General features: G+C 43.2%; 1 protein-coding gene across 1 annotated transcript; it reads right to left on the minus strand.

Annotated features, from left to right (window-relative positions):
• Positions 1-8,365: 8,365 nt before the first annotated feature.
• Positions 8,366-17,710, minus strand: LOC111973489 (suppressor of cytokine signaling 6). The gene is made up of 2 exons (XM_024000882.2): positions 17,337-17,710; positions 8,366-16,091 (listed from the first exon to the last, which is right to left on the minus strand). Exon 2 carries the CDS (start codon positions 16,066-16,068, stop codon positions 14,239-14,241), a length of 1,830 nt encoding a protein of 609 aa, XP_023856650.1. The 5' UTR covers positions 16,069-16,091; positions 17,337-17,710; the 3' UTR covers positions 8,366-14,238.
• Positions 17,711-19,476: the final 1,766 nt, after the last annotated feature.

Below are 19,476 nucleotides of genomic sequence, written 5' to 3' on the forward strand. Positions count from 1 at the left end.
AGAAACCCTAGACCCACTCCAATTTGCATACCGCCCCAACAGATCCACTCCACACTGCCCTTTCACACCTGGACAAAAGGAACACTTATGTGAGAATGCTAATCATTGACTACAGCTCAGCATTCAACAACATAGTTCCCTCAAAGCTCATCACTAAGCTAAGAACTCTGGGGCTAAACACCACCCTCTGCAACTGGATCCTGGACTTCCTGATGGGCCGCCCACAGGTGGTAAGGGTAGGTAACAACACATCCGCCACATTGATCCTCAACACGGGGGCCCCTCAGGGGTGCGTGCTCAGTCCCCTCCTGTACTCCCTGTTCACTCATGACTGCACGGCCAGGCACAACTCCAACACCATTCATTTAAATTTCCAATGGACAAAGCATCTTGGTAGCCCTGATCACCAACAACGACTAGAGAACAGCATATAGGGAGCGAAGGTTAGAGACCTGGCCGTGTGGTCCAGGAACAACACACCTCTCCCTCAATGTGACACTGACAAGGAGATGATTGTGGAGCTACAGGAAATAGCGAGGACTGAGCCATGCCCCCATTCTCATCCGACGGGCCTGTGTGAGAGCAGGTTGAGAGCATCAAGCTTCCTGGCTGTCCACATCACACAAAACTAAACATGGTCAACACACAGTCCAAGAAACAGTCGGAAGAGGGCCAGGACAAACCTATTCCCTCAGGAGAACTGCCGAAAATTTGCATTGGTCCTCAGGCCTACAAACAGGGTTCTACAGCTGCAGCTCATCGAAGAGCATCCCGTGACTCGGTTGCATCACTGGCCCTGGTCGGCAACTGGCTCGGCCTCCGACCATAATGCCACTACAGACGGGTTGTGCGTACGGCCCAAGTTACATCACTGGGGCCAAGCTTCCGTGCCATCCAGGACTCTATACCAGGTGATGGTGTGTCCAGAGGAAGGCCATACAAATTGTCACACAAACTCCAAGCCACCCTAGTAATGAGACTTGTTCTCTTCTGCTGCGAAAACCGCCATGGCAAGCGGCGTAACTCCAGATCTGCGCCAAGTCTAGGTCCAAGCGAGCTCCTACAAGCAGCTTTCTACCACCAAGCATAAGACTGCACTGGACAGTCTAATCAAATGGCCACCCAGACTATTTGCATTGCCCCGCCCCCCCTCTTTTCTGTTATTATCTATGTATAAGTCACTTTAATACCTCTACCTACATGTATATATTATCTCAATTACCTCGACTAACCGGTGCCCCGCACATTGACTCTGAGATACATGTGTGCTGAGGTACAAACAACCATCACATCAACACAAAACGATAGCAGAACTCAACCGTGACAACAAATGTCATGTTTCTCCATGTATTTAGGATGCAGAGCAGTGCAGCATCAGGGAACATGTCTCCCTCACTATTCCCTGGCTCTGGTTCCAGTCTGGATGGTACAGTGGCTGATGGCCTCCCCTCCAGCCCTACTTTCAACCCCTGCCCATGTGCACTCGCTCCCATTTACATCACGGTTGGAGACGGGTGCACTTCCTCTAAACTTCCCCATCATATGGGAGAGTCAATGTGAACAGAAAGACCGTAAATAAACAGCAGCTACAACTTTCTATGGATAATATTGTAAATAGAACACACTGGAATCGAGCCATTAACACACCATCATGCAACCAAAGTGTCACGCCAGGATGTGAACTTTTTTGAAAAGGGCATACGTAATCATTTGGCGGTGCAAGCAGAGGATGGAAAAGGAATCTTATATTCCAACAGCTTTTAATCATATAAGTACGTCTAAACATAATTTAAGAACAAGAACAAGAGCTTTATACAGTATTCTCTCTGCAGACTATGTCAGCTTTCCCTACATTACAACTTACTATGGATAGACATTTATAAAAAGGAACAGCACTATGCCAAGAATGCCTATTGGGAAACACTGAGTCACCTACTCCGGCATCATAGGTATTTTGGGAAAAGTTCAAGAAAATCTCCAAGCTATAATAGCCGTCTGACTCTGAAAAGAACAGAGAAAGAGAGGAACGAGGGGAGAGAAGCTTGGAACTCAGGCCCCTCAGTCTTAAATCAAATCACCAGCTAACAAATCGAATCAGTCAGCTAAAATATGAACACACACTTAGCCGTTTAAGAGAGTTTTCAAGATGTAACACTAAAGTGCAGTGTCGGTGACAATGTTATCAAGGTGTAAGACGAACGTTTGTTCTCTTAGCTGTTAATTGTCAGCGAGCTAGGCTGTCATCTATGAGCGGTGTCGGTTTGAATGCTAACGAGCTTGTCATGGTGCCACCAACCCTGAGGACTGACAAACAGCTGTTTGAGAAGCTCTCATGCCCTTGAGTACTATGCTATATGTGCAAGTATGGCATACAGAGGAAGGAGTAATGTTGAGTATGTGTCAGGGAGAAGGTAATGTATCAATGTACAGTAGATAAGATTTAGATTTAGCTGATGTATGAAAGAGGGGAAGGGTTCTATTTTAAACTGTTGGTGTTTGATGTTTTGAGACGTTTCAAGCACTATGAAAAGTATTCCATACAACAAATAACTCAGGTAATAGAACTGTAAAACTGAAATGCAAAATAGCAGGCTTATATGGAAAGAGCAATGGAATTAAAGACCTTAATGTTGTCTGTAACTCTGTAAACCCATTTGTCAACATGGCTGAGAATCCAGCGAGACGTGTGGGGGTCAAACATGTTTACATGTCTTGATGTTACCAGTCTTACCCCAGAGACACACGTGGCACAGTTAACATACTTATCTCTTTCCCAGTGGTGTGCATATCAAATTAAACCAGCCCATAGCAGTGAATTTGTGATTTAAAGAAAAAAGACAGATTAAACTCTCAACACCAAATCAGAGATGATGAATACGATTTCCCTTCATGAAAGTGCCCTCTCCTGTCACGGCGCATAATAGCACAGGAGTAATTACTAGACTACCATTATATACTTCAAATAAAACACATCTGAGGGATAAAATTAGGCTTCCACACATGCACACAGTACATGTGGACATGGCAAAACATTTGCAGGCCTGATTCACACCACACTACAGAAGCCTTTTCTGCCAGGCTTATAGCTAATGACAACACACAAGTCTGTGAACCACACTATGACAGCTACAGTACCAAAGCAACAGACTGGGACACAGCGTGATAACCATGGGGCACATCACTATGGCTCACAATGGAGGCACATTTTTCAGGCACGCTGCCTGGTTGCATGGCTGCTGGCTGGCTGTTGTCTATTGAGAGATCCCCTGATCATCCAAGCGCCAGAGGGCCTCGACAGTCAGCACGGCAGCAGGCTGAGAGCCCAGGCAAGGAAAGGTGGAGCTACAGTACCAGATTACACTATAGTGTAGCATCTGGATTGCCAAGGAGGAGTGTGGAACATGGAACGTGGAACGTGGAACTTGGAATGCGGCAGGGGCACGGATGCATGTTGCGACTGAGGGCGGGACCGGAGGTGCGATGCAGCACGGTACCTCTCTGCTGTGGTGTGAAAGCTTTGTTGGTTAATTGCCATGCGACATATTGGATGTGGGATCGGGAGGGAGGGAAGAGGGAGGGAAGAGGGAGGGCTAGGGGCCTCTGGAATGCCAGCAGTTCAAAGTGTGAGCGATGAGGGGGCAATTCAATCAAAGCACAAAGCCATGGCACTTTGGCCCGAGCTCAAAAACAGATTGGAAGCAGACATTAATAATACATTTTCCACTTTTGACTCGAGTTTATACAATCACATCTTGTCTGTTGCTGTAGTTGTTTGTTGCGCAGGTTAGAAGTAGACTTACTATGTAGTGTTGTGTGTGAAATGATTTATTATTAGAGACAGACTGAGACAGTGACAGCCCTAGGTGGATGGCTGTTAAAAAGACAAAGATGCATAGTTATGACTGCAGGGCAAAGATAGCTCTGTATCGCATTGAACTCCTTGTTACTTTCCATGCAAAGAACATTGTAGTGCACATTTCAGTATTGAAACTGGGGATCCCATTCTAAAGGCACAGCAACACACAGAACATCCTCAGTGGACTATCTCTCCTCTCTGCTCTCCCCCAGACCTGTAGGGAGCAACCTCCTCGCCACACATGACAAACTAACACCTGTACCTATTTCATCTCCCGATCCTCTCCATGCGTCTTGGACCGCTGAAGGGCGGTGAGGCTACCTAGGAGCTCCTTGAAGGATGGGGGAGAGTTCTCTGTTCAAAACACTCCCCATCTATTTCCTGATGGGCGCCACCTGTTCCTCCATACCTCCCCCTCCCCCCACCACCCCACCCGTCTGCGTGAGGGATGGGCAGACTGCTGAGGGAGGAGAGAATGTTGTCACTGTCATGGAGATAGGGAGGGAGGGATAGAGAGAAAGAGATAAGGGAATGCAAGGATAGAGCGTGAAAGAAAGAGTTTGAGAAGAGAGAGAGAGAGAGAGAGAGAGAGAGAGAGAGAGAGAGAGAGAGAGAAGAGAGAGAGAGAGAGAGAGAGAGAGAGAGAGAGAGAGAGAGAGAGAGAGAGAGAGAGAGAGAGAAAGAAAGAGGTGGAGAGTGAGATAGGGAAGGAGAGATAGGGGTAGAGGAGGAGAGGGGTAGTTTCCCGGATACCTGGTGACTCTCAGGTTCCAGATGCCAGTAGTTTTAATGATGCAATTATGGTTGTCGTTCTATGACTCCCACTGGCCCTGGCTCTGCCCCTATTGAAATTACACTGGCAGGGGTATGTGCACACTCCACCCCTTACCCCCGCGGCCCTGTAACATAATTCAGACAATAATGCATGTGCATATGCATCCCATGTTTTATGTAATCAGACATACAGGACTCTAAGTACCAGCTACATAGCTGATCATGTCTTACACATCTCAGGTGCTACGTACACTGCTCAGTGCTTCATGAATACTCCTCCCCATCATAACGGCTTTAGCATGTTCCCTGTTGTCCACTCCTGATCGCTCTGATGATAGGGAGAGAAACCTCCGATCAATCAAACAGCAAACTGTGATGGGTGTGTTTTCCTCCTCTCTCCTAAGACAGTGGAGCGGCTGCCATCTGGCAGGGAAAGCTACCGGTAGTAAACATAACCCAGTGCCTGGTGACAGAGGCTGCTAGTGGGTTGGATATATTATATGTAGCCTAAAATCTAGCAGCCTTTTGACTCGTGAGGTTGGAATGATGGAAAGGTATTGGAACATGACCCTGGATATAAACCAACGTGGGGACATTTGTGGAAACGTCACATACACAGCGGATGAGTCAAATACACAATGCGCAAACAGCTGAACTTGTCCAACTTAACATCATAAAATCAGCTATAAAATCATTCATCAATCATGTAAAGCGATGCAAACAAGTCCTTGATTCAAAGGAGGCCTGTGTAATCACCAAAGCAGTCCCTTCTTCTAACCGAGCTAATTGAAGTTCAGAGTCACGGCTAATACATGATGGATGGTAGAGGAGCGGAGCAGGCCTCGCTCGCCTGGTGGTGGGGTGGCATGGGACTGGCTGGCATGAGATCACAAGCATTAATAGAGCTGGACCTTTCACTCTGCCAGTCTGCCTGCCGCTCAAAGACATCTGTTGCCAGCAGGTATCCCCCTCCATCCTTCAGCTTCATCATGCCCAGGCCAGGCGTACCACCAACGCGAGCTGGCGCCAGCACCTCCTGCCCTGGCATGTCCATTTAAAGAGCCTATATATATGTTTGCTGGCTAATTCGAGCTGTCTTCATCAGGCATGTTTGCTGGTGACAAATGGGTGCGCCACGCAGCGCGGCAGATGGCCCGGTCCCATCATCAATCTGAGGAGACAGACTGGTGATGGATGGATCCTCCGGTGTAAACAGTCTTTAACTAAGAACCACACAGAGAAGGAATTTGCACGGCGACGAGCACCTTTAGTTGCAACAAAGTCTGGGATATCAGTGCAGGGAACAAATTACGCAAGCAATAGGATTAAGAGCTTGAAGTTTTGATTCTATGAGTGAAGGAAATTTGTCCCGGTTTCAGTTCAGTTTAAATTGAATGAGAGAAATGCCTGACAAAGTGCAGCTAGATCTCTTATCAAGTTGTTTTGTACTTGTTGGTCTGAGTTGTGCTTTTCGAATGATCGCTGAAACAGCAGAGGTAATACATTTTCAAATACCAGACAAATGTCAGCATTCCATCACTCAAATCAGGGATTCTGGAGAGTATAAAATAACACTGGGTAAGTACTGCTATTCAGAACTGGTGGAGAGAACTTATTCCTGATACTGACTGCTAAAGTCAAAAATAAACATTTTGGAAACAGAGAAGACGGGTGGGAGGGAAGGAGAAAAAAGAAAAAAGGAGAGATGAGTCCTTTCATGATGGAGGCATCTCACTATGACATGCGACCACCAGTGTCTGCTATGAATAAATCATYAAGGCTCGGCATGGCGGGCGGGAGTAAACATTGGTGCATCTTTTACCTCTGAAGCTCGGAGAGGCCTGTCAAAGGCTGCAGTTAACAAGACTGTACCTCCTCATCACCATGCAGACTGTGTAAGAGCTGATCTGAGATCGAAACTTGACACCATTACACCGCACCTCCTACTCCTCCTCCCACTCCTCCTCCCTTTCTCTCAATCACACTGACTCTCCCTTTTCTCTCCCCACCACCTCCACGATGGCTCCCTCCTATCATCCTTGCGCCTTCCAACTACCTGTTCCCCCACCTCCTACTCCTTGAACTACCACAGCCGCTACACTGGTCCCACCCTTCTGGAAAAATACTATTTATTCAACACARTTTTAGAGCAAAATGAATGCTAGTCTTTGAGCGCATCAGATATGTAAAAAACAAGGGATKAATAAAATGTCCCTCCGCAAATGTTCACGAAACAGCAAGGCATTACTGCCCTCCTGACCTCAGTGAAGACCGAATGCGGTCAGCAGGGCAAAAAGACACTACTGCTCTAGGGTAATGCAAGATCAGTAGGAACAAAATTGGTAAATGTTCAGGCAATGCCTCCTCAGAATATAAATATTATTTCCCGTTTCATGCTTACTGAACACGACCCAGAACTCACTCTGTGCATCAGAACAGGAGACGCATGTTTGTGTGAAAAGTGCTGACTTCTCCCCAAACTGCTCTATTTGGACAAAAGTGTATTGGGACTTATGGATGATTCACTGTTATGGGGGAAGTTGGATAGAATAGAGTGTTTGAGAAAATAAGTAAAAAAGAAAGAAGTCCCGTCAGAAAAGAGGAGGAATAGGATCTTACCATAGAAAGAGAAGTCTTTGGGTGTCTTCGTAAATTCAAACTGGAGTGCCAGAGTGTGCRCTGGGTATTTGTAATTTCAGAGRGGTCAGATTGTTCATTCATAAATTCAGAGCATTTCGCTCTAGGAGCATTCAGAGCGCACAATGGACGCTCTGGCCGAGGAGTAGGGTTGATCCGAGCGTTCTGACCTCACAACGGCAGTCAAGCACTCAAGCTAACTGGCTAACGTTTGCTAGCTATTTCCAGATACAAATGAGAGAACAGCTCACTCTGACCAGTTTACTCCCCCTAGCAGAGCTGGTTAGGCTGTTTTCATGTTATCCAGAGCGTTGGTGACTGTAAATGTGCTGCTGGCATCAATTTAATTGCCCTTTTTTGCCGATGTTTACTGACACCAGCCATATTAAACGGGTGTTGAACGTTCATATATTCTGCGCTCTGGCACACTCAGATGAGAGTGCTCTGAAAACAGAGTAGATAGAACGAGTAAATTTACGAACGCACCCTTTGTTTTGCCCTTCAGGCTTTAATATGTTAGAATTAGAGCAGGGTTCCCCAACTGGACGAATTTYGCCCACGGGTGATTTTATTTGGCCTCCCAAGTTTTCTGAGCAAAATTTTTTTTATTTTTATTGTTCTACATAGGACTGTAAAAACACCAGCAAATCAGCTCCAAATGATTTGAATTTTGMATATATAAGTTTTCCCACGCATTATAGAGATATGTGATCGTACATAAATGTTTGAAATMATGTTTTAGTCAAATATATCTGTTTGTGCTTCTTGCTGTCTACAAATTATTTGGTACTATGTTCCAGCCCTCTGACCATCCGCTCAAGAAAAAAATWAAAATCAGCCCGCAGCTGAATCAAATATAGCTGATGKTCCCGGAATTAGAGGCGTTAAAATAAGAAACACACCAGAAAGACAAATGGCTGAACGTAGCGAGTGTTGATCACCTGCTCAACATTAGAATCGTTGGGAAATTAACTGAAATTGAGGGACGATGTTCTGTGGTCAGAGGCAATATAAGCAGCGGTTGGCCGTCCTAAGTAAACTCGACTGTCAGTTGTGTTCTCTTCAAAAATTGGAAACAAATGGAGGGAAAAACCTTACCACAGATTCGGAATATAGWTTTTATTTACAATTTATAAAATCGGCAGATACAAAAACTTCTTGAACTGTATCCAAAATGTGCAATTAATCTATTGATTTTTTTCCACAAAAGAAAGAAAATACAAGAGTAAAAAAAAAAGTACTTTGGAAAATTTGACAATTAACAAAATGTAAACTGAAGTGATGTCTTTTTTCTGGTGAGTATTTACTAATAGCTACGAATTATGTTTTAACAGACTATAGTTGTTCACAAATTGCAAATCTACTTTGTTCTCCCAAAATGATAACCAGTCATTATGTGTACATACATTTAAATGGCAACATTCTATTACCCCATAGCTTAATACAAGGCAATCATATTCATGAAGCAGCACAAATGTGTATAACACATTAAAGAAATAAGGGTTTTTGAATTGTACCAAAGAGGTTTGTGATAGGAGGGGATAAAACTGGTATTTACCAAATATATCATTGTAAACAATCACCTTCATTTGCAGAGATGTGCAACATCAACAAATATAAAATGGGTGAAGCTTGATAACGAATTCAAAATACTTCAGCAGTTTAAACAAGCGTCAACCTKTAAAAATCACCCATAAGAAGGCAATAACTCAGAATAATAATGAACAAAATAAATCCCAGGATGCTGAAGGACTAGAGAAGATCACAGCAGAGAAACACCCATAACATCTCAGTGAGTGTTTATCCAATTGGGGACCTGTTTTTCTGGATCTGCTACAATAATGGCAGATAAAAACAGAAATAAAACAATTATAAGTACATTGTAGTCAAACAATTAACATCTTCATTTCACATTTAAGTTTGCTTCAATTTGACACATTCTAGTTGTCTTCATGCCTCCATAATCTAGCAATATTCTTCGAATATGACGCTGGTGTCTCACCCTTTGTAACCKATAGACACAACACAACAGATGAGTTCAATTCATGTGCTCTTGTGACAAACCTTACGTTGGACTGTTGTGACATTTTTCAATGTTGCCATTCGAGTGACGACATTAGTTAGGGGAAACAATTGAGAGTTACCCGTGAACAGTATGTAATGTCTTAGTATGGTGAAAACCATGCAAAAAAATATGGCTTTGTCTTTGAGCAAGTGTAGATTACTTTGTTTTAGATGGTTCAAAAGATGTTGCATTGCTAAAACAAGCATACAGCCATTACCCTGGTGTAACCTCTTAGTATGTGGCACAGACTGTTAGAAACAATAAGTAACTCCCTACTAGTTCCCAAAATGACAAAAGTTGATAAGTCACAGAAAATGAATTAAGAAAACACAGGTCATCCAGCTGATGATAGTGATAACTGAGTACAACAATCCCTCCACACACAATTGACACATTACCTACATCCTTAATCCATTTCAAAAGCAATAAAATGCCAATAAGTCTTTATGCAACACTTTTTTAAACATGCAAAAACCATCCAGTGATCCAATCTAACCTATGAGTGTCCAGGTGTAATGGTAAGCACCTTAGATACCAACAGATATTTACTAACTAGGCATAGACAATACACAAGTGACTACCAAAGACGTCTGAGATCATTTTCCAAATACTTTAAGGACACGGATATCAAAAAAGACACTTTGACATATGTAAAACTGTGACTCCCTGTCAAAGTATATGTTATAGAGCACTTGTGTAGTATACTGTGTGCTTTTCCCCTTTGTTCCAATACAAACAGCCTGGCAAGACTGTGAATATGTAAGTTAACATTGTTCTGTGGAGGGGGCATTGACAATAAGCATGACACTGGATACATTTTTAAATGTCAAACTGTAAAACTGCCATGAGTGTGAGACAGACAGCATGGCAATGGCAATCAGTGACATCACTCATGCAAATCATAGGGCAAACCACACACAAAAGCCTCGATCTCATTRTCTATCGAGCAGGACATTACTGTGCCATTACGGAGTTGGGAATTCTGTCATGTACCTCTGACCTGGCTCCCTCCCAAATATGAGGAAGGGGCTCCAATATTAATCTATTCTGGCATTTCCCAAAATCCCTCAGCCTAAGCTTATTCCTTTCACCAGGGTCCAGCTCATATGTTGACACAAAAAGGCTCCAGAAAAGCATTTAGACACTTTCTATAAAAATAAATGGGTCAGCTGGGCAAAACGTCTTGTGTTTCCTCAATTTGCTTACTGATAAATGCTGCTGTAAAAACAACTATGTATTTGTGACTTTCCCTTTTTACTTGTAGTTATACTTCCCTCTCCTGTGCACTGTGATAAGGTCTAAGTCTCTACAGTCCACTGTATTTAACAGTTCAAAAGTAGTTCCTGCACGCAGGGCCAAGCATATTGTACTGAACATGACACGTTCAATTGTCCTAATGCAGCTTTTGTGACAGACTCCTAATAGGGAAGCATTTAAATGTTTATCTTCAGGTTAATTATTCATTACTTACTGGTATTTGCATTTTAAAAGCCATCATACGGCTGCATAAATATTAAGTAGAAGTGCATGGCGACATATAAACTAGCATTTATCTATCCTAACTAGGGATGCACAATATATCGGTGAACATATCGGAATCGGCCGATATTAGCTAAAAATGCCAACATCGGTATCGGCCGATGTCTAGTTTAACGCCCGATGTGCAAAACCAATGTCAAAGCTGACGTGCATACCTATATAACGAAGGTACATGACATAATGACGCCACGTACATTTTTTGCACTATACGTGCAACACAGCGTTCCTAAACTAGCCCAGAATGTCTGCTGTGTGGATCAACAAGTCAAGCAGTCAACAAGTCAAGCAGTCATTTGAAAGAGTAACAAAATTTCAGCGAGACAACTCAAAGCCGAAATCAATTAAAGCCAYGATAATGGAATTCATTGCCCTTGACAATCAACCGTTCTCTGTCGTGGGTGATGTTGACTTTCGCCGACTGGTCGAGCACCGGTTGACACTACCAAGTGCGCTATTTTTCCGATGTTGCCCTACTGGAGTTACACAGTAATATCTTCACTGCTATTAGCTTCAAGACATACATACTATGGAACGCCGTTTGGGTCTTTGCGTGTCAAAAAATATGCAGTAGCACTGTGAAAGCTGTACAAAAAAGTCAGCAAACAAGCAAACACCAGCCACGAACGATGTTTTTACAATACCGCGTTGGTAATAAAGCRTCATTTGTTCGACCGCAACTTCTGGGGTAGCTAGCTTTAGCTTGGTACCTAGCTAGCACCAATACCACCAGGCTCAAAACAATGACCAGTAGAAACTGCAGTCATTCTCATTATTCTTAGCAATGATTTAGGAATACTTGTGAGTAAGTATTAGCTAGGATGCCACTTGTTGTTCGCCTATTGAAATTGAACCTCAGTTCCTGAAAATAAATAGCTAGCCAGCTACTTAACCCTGTTGCCCAAAGCTAACGTTATAAGCAGCCAGCTAGCTTCATCTGGCTAGTGAAGCTCGACTGGACCGGGTTATGTGTTGTGAAGCTAGCCACAATAAGGATTATGCACAAGTGGAATTTGCGGTTTGCCTTCAAAATAAAAGTATGTCATTGACAGTGATGCAAATGAATACAAATAGTAGAATTATGCCATACTATTATTTTGAAGGCTAACCGCAAAGTCAACTATTGTGACTAATCTTTATTGTGGCTAGCTTCACATAGATGGGTCCGACCACCATTAATCAAATAGGGTTATTTTAGATGATGACACCTACCTATATAGTTAGCTAACTATAGCTACTGAAACAGATGTCGTTTTGCTATGTTTTTGGGGAAGAACATTGTTTGCATCCATGAGATGGCTAGCTTTTTTTTAAATGACCAGCACTGTAGGTGTGCGAATCAACTTTACCAGCATCATAGCATACATATCGATGAATCGTTATGACATATGAAATACGAGTGATAGTGTAATCAATGTGTAATAACTATGTAGAAAATGTATGAACTAATTAAATTATTATGTGACGTGCAGTCATATTCAGGTCCTGATTGGTAAACAAARTTATTTGACACATCAAATAGTATATTTTTTGACACGCAAAGACCCAAATGGCGTTCCATAGAAATCCTGGTTGAGAATGAAAGGAATGAACAAATTAACAATGAAACAGCACATCAAGTAAGTGAAAGAAATAGGTTTTGATTACGTTTTACTGGTAATAGGGACATACAGTGGGGAGAACAAGTATTTGACACACTGCCGATTTTGCAGGTTTTCCTACTTACAAAGCATGTAGAGGTCTGTAATTCTTATCATAGGTACACTTCAACTGTGAGAGACGGAATCTAAAAAAATCCAGAAAATCACATTGTATGATTTTTAAGTAATTAATTTGCATTTTATTGCATGACATAAGTATTTGATATGTATCAAATTAATTACTTAAAAATCATACAATGTGATTTTCTGCATTTTTGTTTTAGATTCCGTCTCTCACAGTTGAAGTGTACCTATGATAAAAATTACAGACCTCTACATGCTTTGTAAGTAGGAAAACCTGCAAAATCGGCAGTGTAACAAATACTTGTTCTCCCCACTGTACGTAAATGCCAACAAAATAACTTTTMGGTCAGTGTGGTGTGTGTGTGGGTAACCTTAATTTAACTKGGCAAGTCAGTTAAGAACAAATTCTTATTTACAATGACGGCCTACCCCGGCCAAACCCAGACGACGTGGGACTCGCAATATGGGACTCGCAATAACAGCCAGATGTGATACAGCCTGGATTCGAACCAGGGACTGTAGTGACACCTCTTGCACTGAMATGCAGTGCCTTAGACAGCTGCGCCCATGTGTGTGTGTGTGTGTGTTATCTATTTAATTGTACTAGAATGCTTAAAAAGGCAGCAAAAAWTTGAAATATCGGTATCAGTGTTTTTTTGTTAAGGAAAATATCAGATATCGGTATCACTAATCCTAACAGTACCTTTATAATGGGCGGGATGAAATAGTCTAGGCTACATGCACCCACACAAAGCTTACGTTTCTTATTAGCCCTAGCAGTTGTCATTAACCAACTTGATGGATGGCAAATAAAAAAAAGTTGAATTCACCCTGTGAAATTGAGAAATTAAGAGGACAAAAACATTGCTAAAAAATACTTTTGGCCTCTGCATTACATTACTGCAGTGCTTCTACTTTAGTTTGTTTAAGACGCCGAAGATATGCCKCACTGCGTTGTTGTTGGATATCTTTCAAGTAAATGTTTAAATGAAGAGTCAAAAGGATCACGCCCTATAATCAGCCCATATATTTCTTTCATTTCATMCACTGCAGCRTTTTAAGATGTCAAACCTAAGCCAGTTAAGTGAAACCTTATTTTAAAATCTGTAAATTTGAGCCAGAAAGCTAAATATTGATGTTATTCAGAAGGCTGAACTTGCCATTCTAGCGTTTCCAGTCTTCTACAGCAACTGGAGAGAGAAATAACTCCATATCTCACTGTTGATAAAGTATGTTTTCTTAAATGATGCTTTGTACTTCTGTGACAGATTCGTATACAATATTCTATGATAGATCTCTGGAGGTTTGGCCAGAAACTGAGTCTGAGCGACGACGACTTAACCCTTTAACTGTGGAATTGGGGACTGGACACGGAGAAACATCACTTGGGGCAAATCTGAACTGGCTCACTATTCCCAATTTATTGCACTACTTATAGCCAGTGTTTTTGGCAGAAGTACTGCACAACATACGGAATAGGGTTCCATTTTGGACACGTCCCTGGGCAAAAACAAAGAGCCAATGAAACCCAATCGATCTTCTCTAAACGATGGATGTCTGTAAACCTTTGTTAAATCTCTTAAACTGAACCCAAAAGTGCAAGTTGCTACCATTGTCTGTCCCATCTCATGTCAGTGTCAACCATGTCAGTAGTGCTTCTCCTGCAGGTAGTCTTTCATCTTGTTGGGCAAAGGCAGGTTCTGAATCAGGTCAATCCTGGTGTACTGTCTGATCACGAACCGACACAGGTACTGCAGGGAGCGCACTTGCATGAAACGAGACACGGGATTTGTCAGCCTGACGGGATAGGTGGCGGACCCTGGTAAGCGAGATCTAGAATAACAGAAGGCTCCATTCTCCGAATCTTTTATGGAGTATTCTATCAGGTCTACGATGGACGTGTGTCCCTCCACGTCGGGTTGCTCGTAGAAGCTGAAGCGTCCGTTGGAGTGTTCGATGCGGGTGTGGAGGGTCTTGGTCTGGGAGCGGAAACTAAGGCTGAGGAGGTACCTGTCGTCCGAGCTGTCCCTGACCAGGAACGAGCCGTCAGGCAGGTTGACCAGCTTCTCCTCAGCCTCCCAGCGTGTGATGGGCCCCCAGTACCAACCCTGCCTGGCTAGCTTCTTCAGCTCCTCGGTCAGGCTGGTCACAACCATGGGTCCGCTGCTCTGGACTGAGTCATACACCAGGCTCACGCCCGGAGCCGAGTTGGGGTCAAAGTTTAAGTGGTGCCTCACCCGCTCCGCCACGTGGCTGTACGCACCACTGAACCTGGAGCAAGTCCGGGGGATCTCATTGCTGGGTAGCAAGGGCAGGAGGGGAGAGAGGGGGGGAGGAGGGGGGTGTTGATGGGCATCGACCCTGTCCCTGGAGCTCTGGAGCATCACGCCGTTAGAGCCGATGAGGAGGCCGTTCACAGACTCCATGAAGAGGTCCGCTGGCAGGTTCAGGTTCATACTCACCAGATCCTGGTCTTCCTGACTCTGCTGGTCAGCGTGGAGAGAGCTACTGTCCGCCTCAGTCGCCACCTCCATAGGCAGGGACCCGTCCAGGCAGAAGTTGTGGGAGACAGAGTGGGACCCCTCTGGGTACATTCCCTCCTCTAAAGGCATGGTGTACTGGATGTAGTCCTGCGGCGTGCAGCCCAAGACTACAGGCACGTGTTCGTCAATGTTCAGGTGCAGCTGGTCACCGTTTTGGGGCTGCTGGAGGTTCTTCAGGGACTCTGCCTGCTCCTGGAGGTTCTTCACGGCCTGCTCCTGAAAGATGCCCTCTATCTGGAAGTCCTGGTGGTGGAAATCCTTCCGCACACCATTCAGGTTGGGGCTGGGGCTCGGAGAGTGGACCATGGCTTTAACTTTCACCTCCATCTTGATGCAGGCTTCGTCTGAGTTCACAGGCCGCAGGGGCCAGGGAGAGGGGCTGTAATGGTGGCTGCGGAGGGATGCCGATCGTAATGGCCGCTGGGCCTTGACCTCGTTGAAGCTGATGGGCACAGAGGAGGAGGAGAAGGTATCGTCATCATCAACTGACCCCATGGCTGTGGAGCCCCCTTTGACTTTGGCCTTCTGCTTGGCCGACAGCCTCCTCTTCAGAGAACCCATCAGACTCTCGCTCTTAGAGCGGCCCTTGTTGTGTCCCGCCTTCTCCTCTCCCACATCACCAATTCCCAGGTTGCAGCCCGCAAGATCTTTAGTGTAGCAGCCCCCGAAGAGCGAGTCCTCCTTGGAGAAGTCGGCCACTAGCGAGGGCTGCTGGAGCATGACAAAGTCCCCCCCTCCTTCCTCCTTGACCTTGATGTTGAGGGACTTGCGGATGGTCTTAAGGCTGATTTTCTTCATTCTGAACGMCCCTCCTTGGCAGGGGAAGGGCGTGGGACATGAGACTGGGACGGGATGGCTGCTCTCCTCCTGGGGTCCTGATGAAGGTGCTGCTATCCACAGAGTCCTCCCATCAGGCTGGAGACAGCTGGTCATATACACTGCAKAGCACTCATCCCCTGGGAGGAAACACAAATAAATAAAAACATACCTGCACAGTTTTTTTACAATCTGTTTTTAATAAAGTKATTTAGGTGTGAGTTTACCTTATCAAATAAGTGTTTCTATCCTTCTTGGATGGGACATTGTGCCTACATCTCCTGTACCTACATTGCATTTGTAAACAATATCCTCATTTGATGAGATGCAGATAATCCTTGTACAACATATGCATGCCTTTACAGACGTTTCAAGACACACCCGGACTTACTGATAAGCTTACTCTTATTAGAAACGGCAAATAAACTGTACAAAGTGATTACCATTGCATGACTAGAATAGCTGACTCAGTTGGACTAATGTTATTGCAGTTTTTCCCTTGCTGTAGAAATACTGTTGAATATTATAGCAATATTGTTTGTACATTTCAATTGAAATCCATTCATTTGTACGTAAAACAATGTCTCATAATTGCACCCTAACATTAGTGTCTTTAGCAGTAWTTTTTTCAGAAAAGTATTCAGCAGTTGTGCATCTGGTGCCTTTACACATCACGTGTAGTGTTCAAACTATTATTGGCAGATTATTATGAGCAGATTTAAAAAAAATGAAATGGTGTTAAACTAGCGAGAATATTAACAGAATTGATGCTCATAGCTAGTTAGCTATTTTATAGACACTAGTCATTGCAACAACAAAAAATAAACAAAACCTCTTGCTAATTGATTCCTAAGTTTCTAGCTAACCTTAAAATGTCATGTTTTTACAATAAATATTGGTCATCCAAACAATCACACCTGATAAATAATACGTATTTTCATTACTAATGACTAATTTGCCAAATGTTCTGTTTTGCAAAACTGCATGGTTTTGTCTGTGCCAGCTGCTAAATTACGAATGCTAGCCAGTTAGTTAGCTAGCTAACACGTTAGCTACAAAGCTAATAGACCTGGCCAGCTGGGCCTACAGTCTTTGGTTGCTGGCAATCTAACGTTAGTTAGCTATTTTCCACGTTAAATCGTTAAGAAAGTAACCATAACGGTCTAAATTAATCATAGATATCCCAAATACTATGACAGTTTCACATTGACAGCTAAATATCAATGTAGTAAAGGTTAGACGGCAATGTCATTGTGTTGACACAGAAACTGAATGTAGACAGCTGTCTGGGCAACTAAGTTAGCTAGCTAACTTGGCTGCCTAGCTACATGCATTAGTTATGAGTCAACGAAACAATCTGTAATATTGTTTAGTTGGGTACTTACTTCGTTAGATTACCACYAATGCAGATGGTAATGTACACTTGAATTGGGTTTTACCGAAATTTGAAAATGTATTTTAGAAGATAGAACTGAGCAAGCTACTTAGCTTAGCAAGTCAGCGAGCTAGCTTAGCAGTCACAAGCATATCGTGGAAGGAGCTACCGTATCTAGCATGCAAAATAAAAGTGCGTTGGAATGGTTCCCCGTTTTATCTATGGCTGTTTATATGCTGTATTGTAATTTTTCAACAACAATCTATTTTTTTCRGTCTTTTCTAATACTTTCTGACGGACTCTTCCTCTCTCCCTTGCATTTGTTGCTTGTTGAATTGTAGGAGAGCAGGCTGAGAAATACAGCGAATCACATCCAGGTTTGAAACCATTTCTAAAATTCCCTCAGGACATAGCTGCTGGAGAAAGGGTCACAGAATGTTGTGTCTGTAATAAAAAAAATAATGCCATTCTGTAGGCTTACACATTGCCCAGACCAATGAATACAGAATGTACTCCCTGTATATAGCTCCATTCTTGTGAGATAATGTTACAATTAATGTTAGAATTAATGAATTCACTATCTTGTTAAAGCTATTGGTTGCACCTCTCTCATGTATCAAGTTCTGTATCTTCTGCATACTTTATAATCTGCCTGGTGGTAGTTTGATTAATGCTATATTTTAATTGATAACTGCTGCAGAATTTAGAAGCACTCATAACATGACCCCATATTTGTCCGGGGGGCACATTTTAAAAATCAGACACTCATGAAGAAGAACTTGGGCGAGAAACCCAATATTGCTAATGCAGTTACCGTCTCTTTTACAGAGAAATCAGAACCTCAGACAATGTGCAACCAGCCACCTTTAGCAAGTATCTCATCAATATTCAGAGCAGTGTAAGGRTTAGAAATGGAAATTGAGAGAATGTGAATAAACTATTTATGCTCTTTCGGACAGAAAGGAGGGATGAAAATTATGTTTTGAGACCAGTGTTATTTTTGTACAGCATGCAATCAAACACTAAACTTTAGAAATGCACAGTCGTTTTAGGCACAAAGTTGCCCCTTTCACACACACACAATGACAGCACTGTCTTCTGAGGGGAGCAGAGGCTCAAAGCTCAGCTTGGCGCACCATATGAACTCAGCAGTCAAGCGTTCACTGAATTCAGTTTGTGTTTGTGCACAGGGGTTGAACATGATTTTTCTGGAGATGTTATTCGATATTTAAACTGAAAAGCATCATCCAAGTTCGGTGGACTTTTCCAAAGTAGTGTAGTGCATTAACGTGAGCTCTTTCTTAGTTTTACTATCCTTGTGGGGACRCCAAACAATTGATTCCCAATCAAAAGCCTATTTTCCCTGAAGTTAACCCTAACCCTTAACCCTAACCTTATCCCAAAACACCTAAGTCCTAACCCCTAAACCTCAAATCCAATCAAATTCTATTTATCACATGCGCCGAATAAAACTAGTGTAGACTTTACAGTGAAATGCTTGCTTACGAACCTTTCCCAYTGATGCAGGGTAAAYAAAATATATAATATTTAAGAGGAATAAAATAAAATACACAAGAATGGAGCTATATACAGGGAGTACCAGTACCAGATCAATATGCAGAGGTATGAGGTACACTATATATACAAAAGTATGTGGACACCCCTTCAAATTAGTGGATTCGGCTATTTCAGCCATACCCATTGCTGACAAGTGTATAAAATCGAGTGCACAGCTATGCAATCTCCATAAACAAACATTGGCAGTAGGATGGCCTTACTGAAGAGTTCAGTGACTTTCAACTTGGCACCCTCATAGGATGCTACCTTTCCAACAAGTCAGTTTGTCAAATTTCTGCCCTGATAGAGCTGCCCCGGTCAACTGTAAGCACTGTTATTGTGAAGTGTAAACGTCTAGGAGCAGCAACGGCTCAGCTGCAAAGTGGTAGACCACACAAGCTCAGAACAGGACCGCAGAGTGCTGAATCGCGTAGTGCGTAAAAAACATATGTCCTTGGTTGCAACACTCACTATCACGTTCCAAACTTCCTCTGGAAGCAACGTCAGCACAAGAACTGTTCGTCGGAGCTTCATGAAATGGGTTTCCATGGCAGAGCAGACGCACACAAGCCTAAGATCACCATGCGCAATGC

Source organism: Salvelinus sp. IW2-2015, linkage group LG14, assembly GCF_002910315.2.
Source record: "Salvelinus sp. IW2-2015 linkage group LG14, ASM291031v2, whole genome shotgun sequence".
NCBI classification, from domain to species: domain Eukaryota; kingdom Metazoa; phylum Chordata; class Actinopteri; order Salmoniformes; family Salmonidae; genus Salvelinus; species Salvelinus sp. IW2-2015.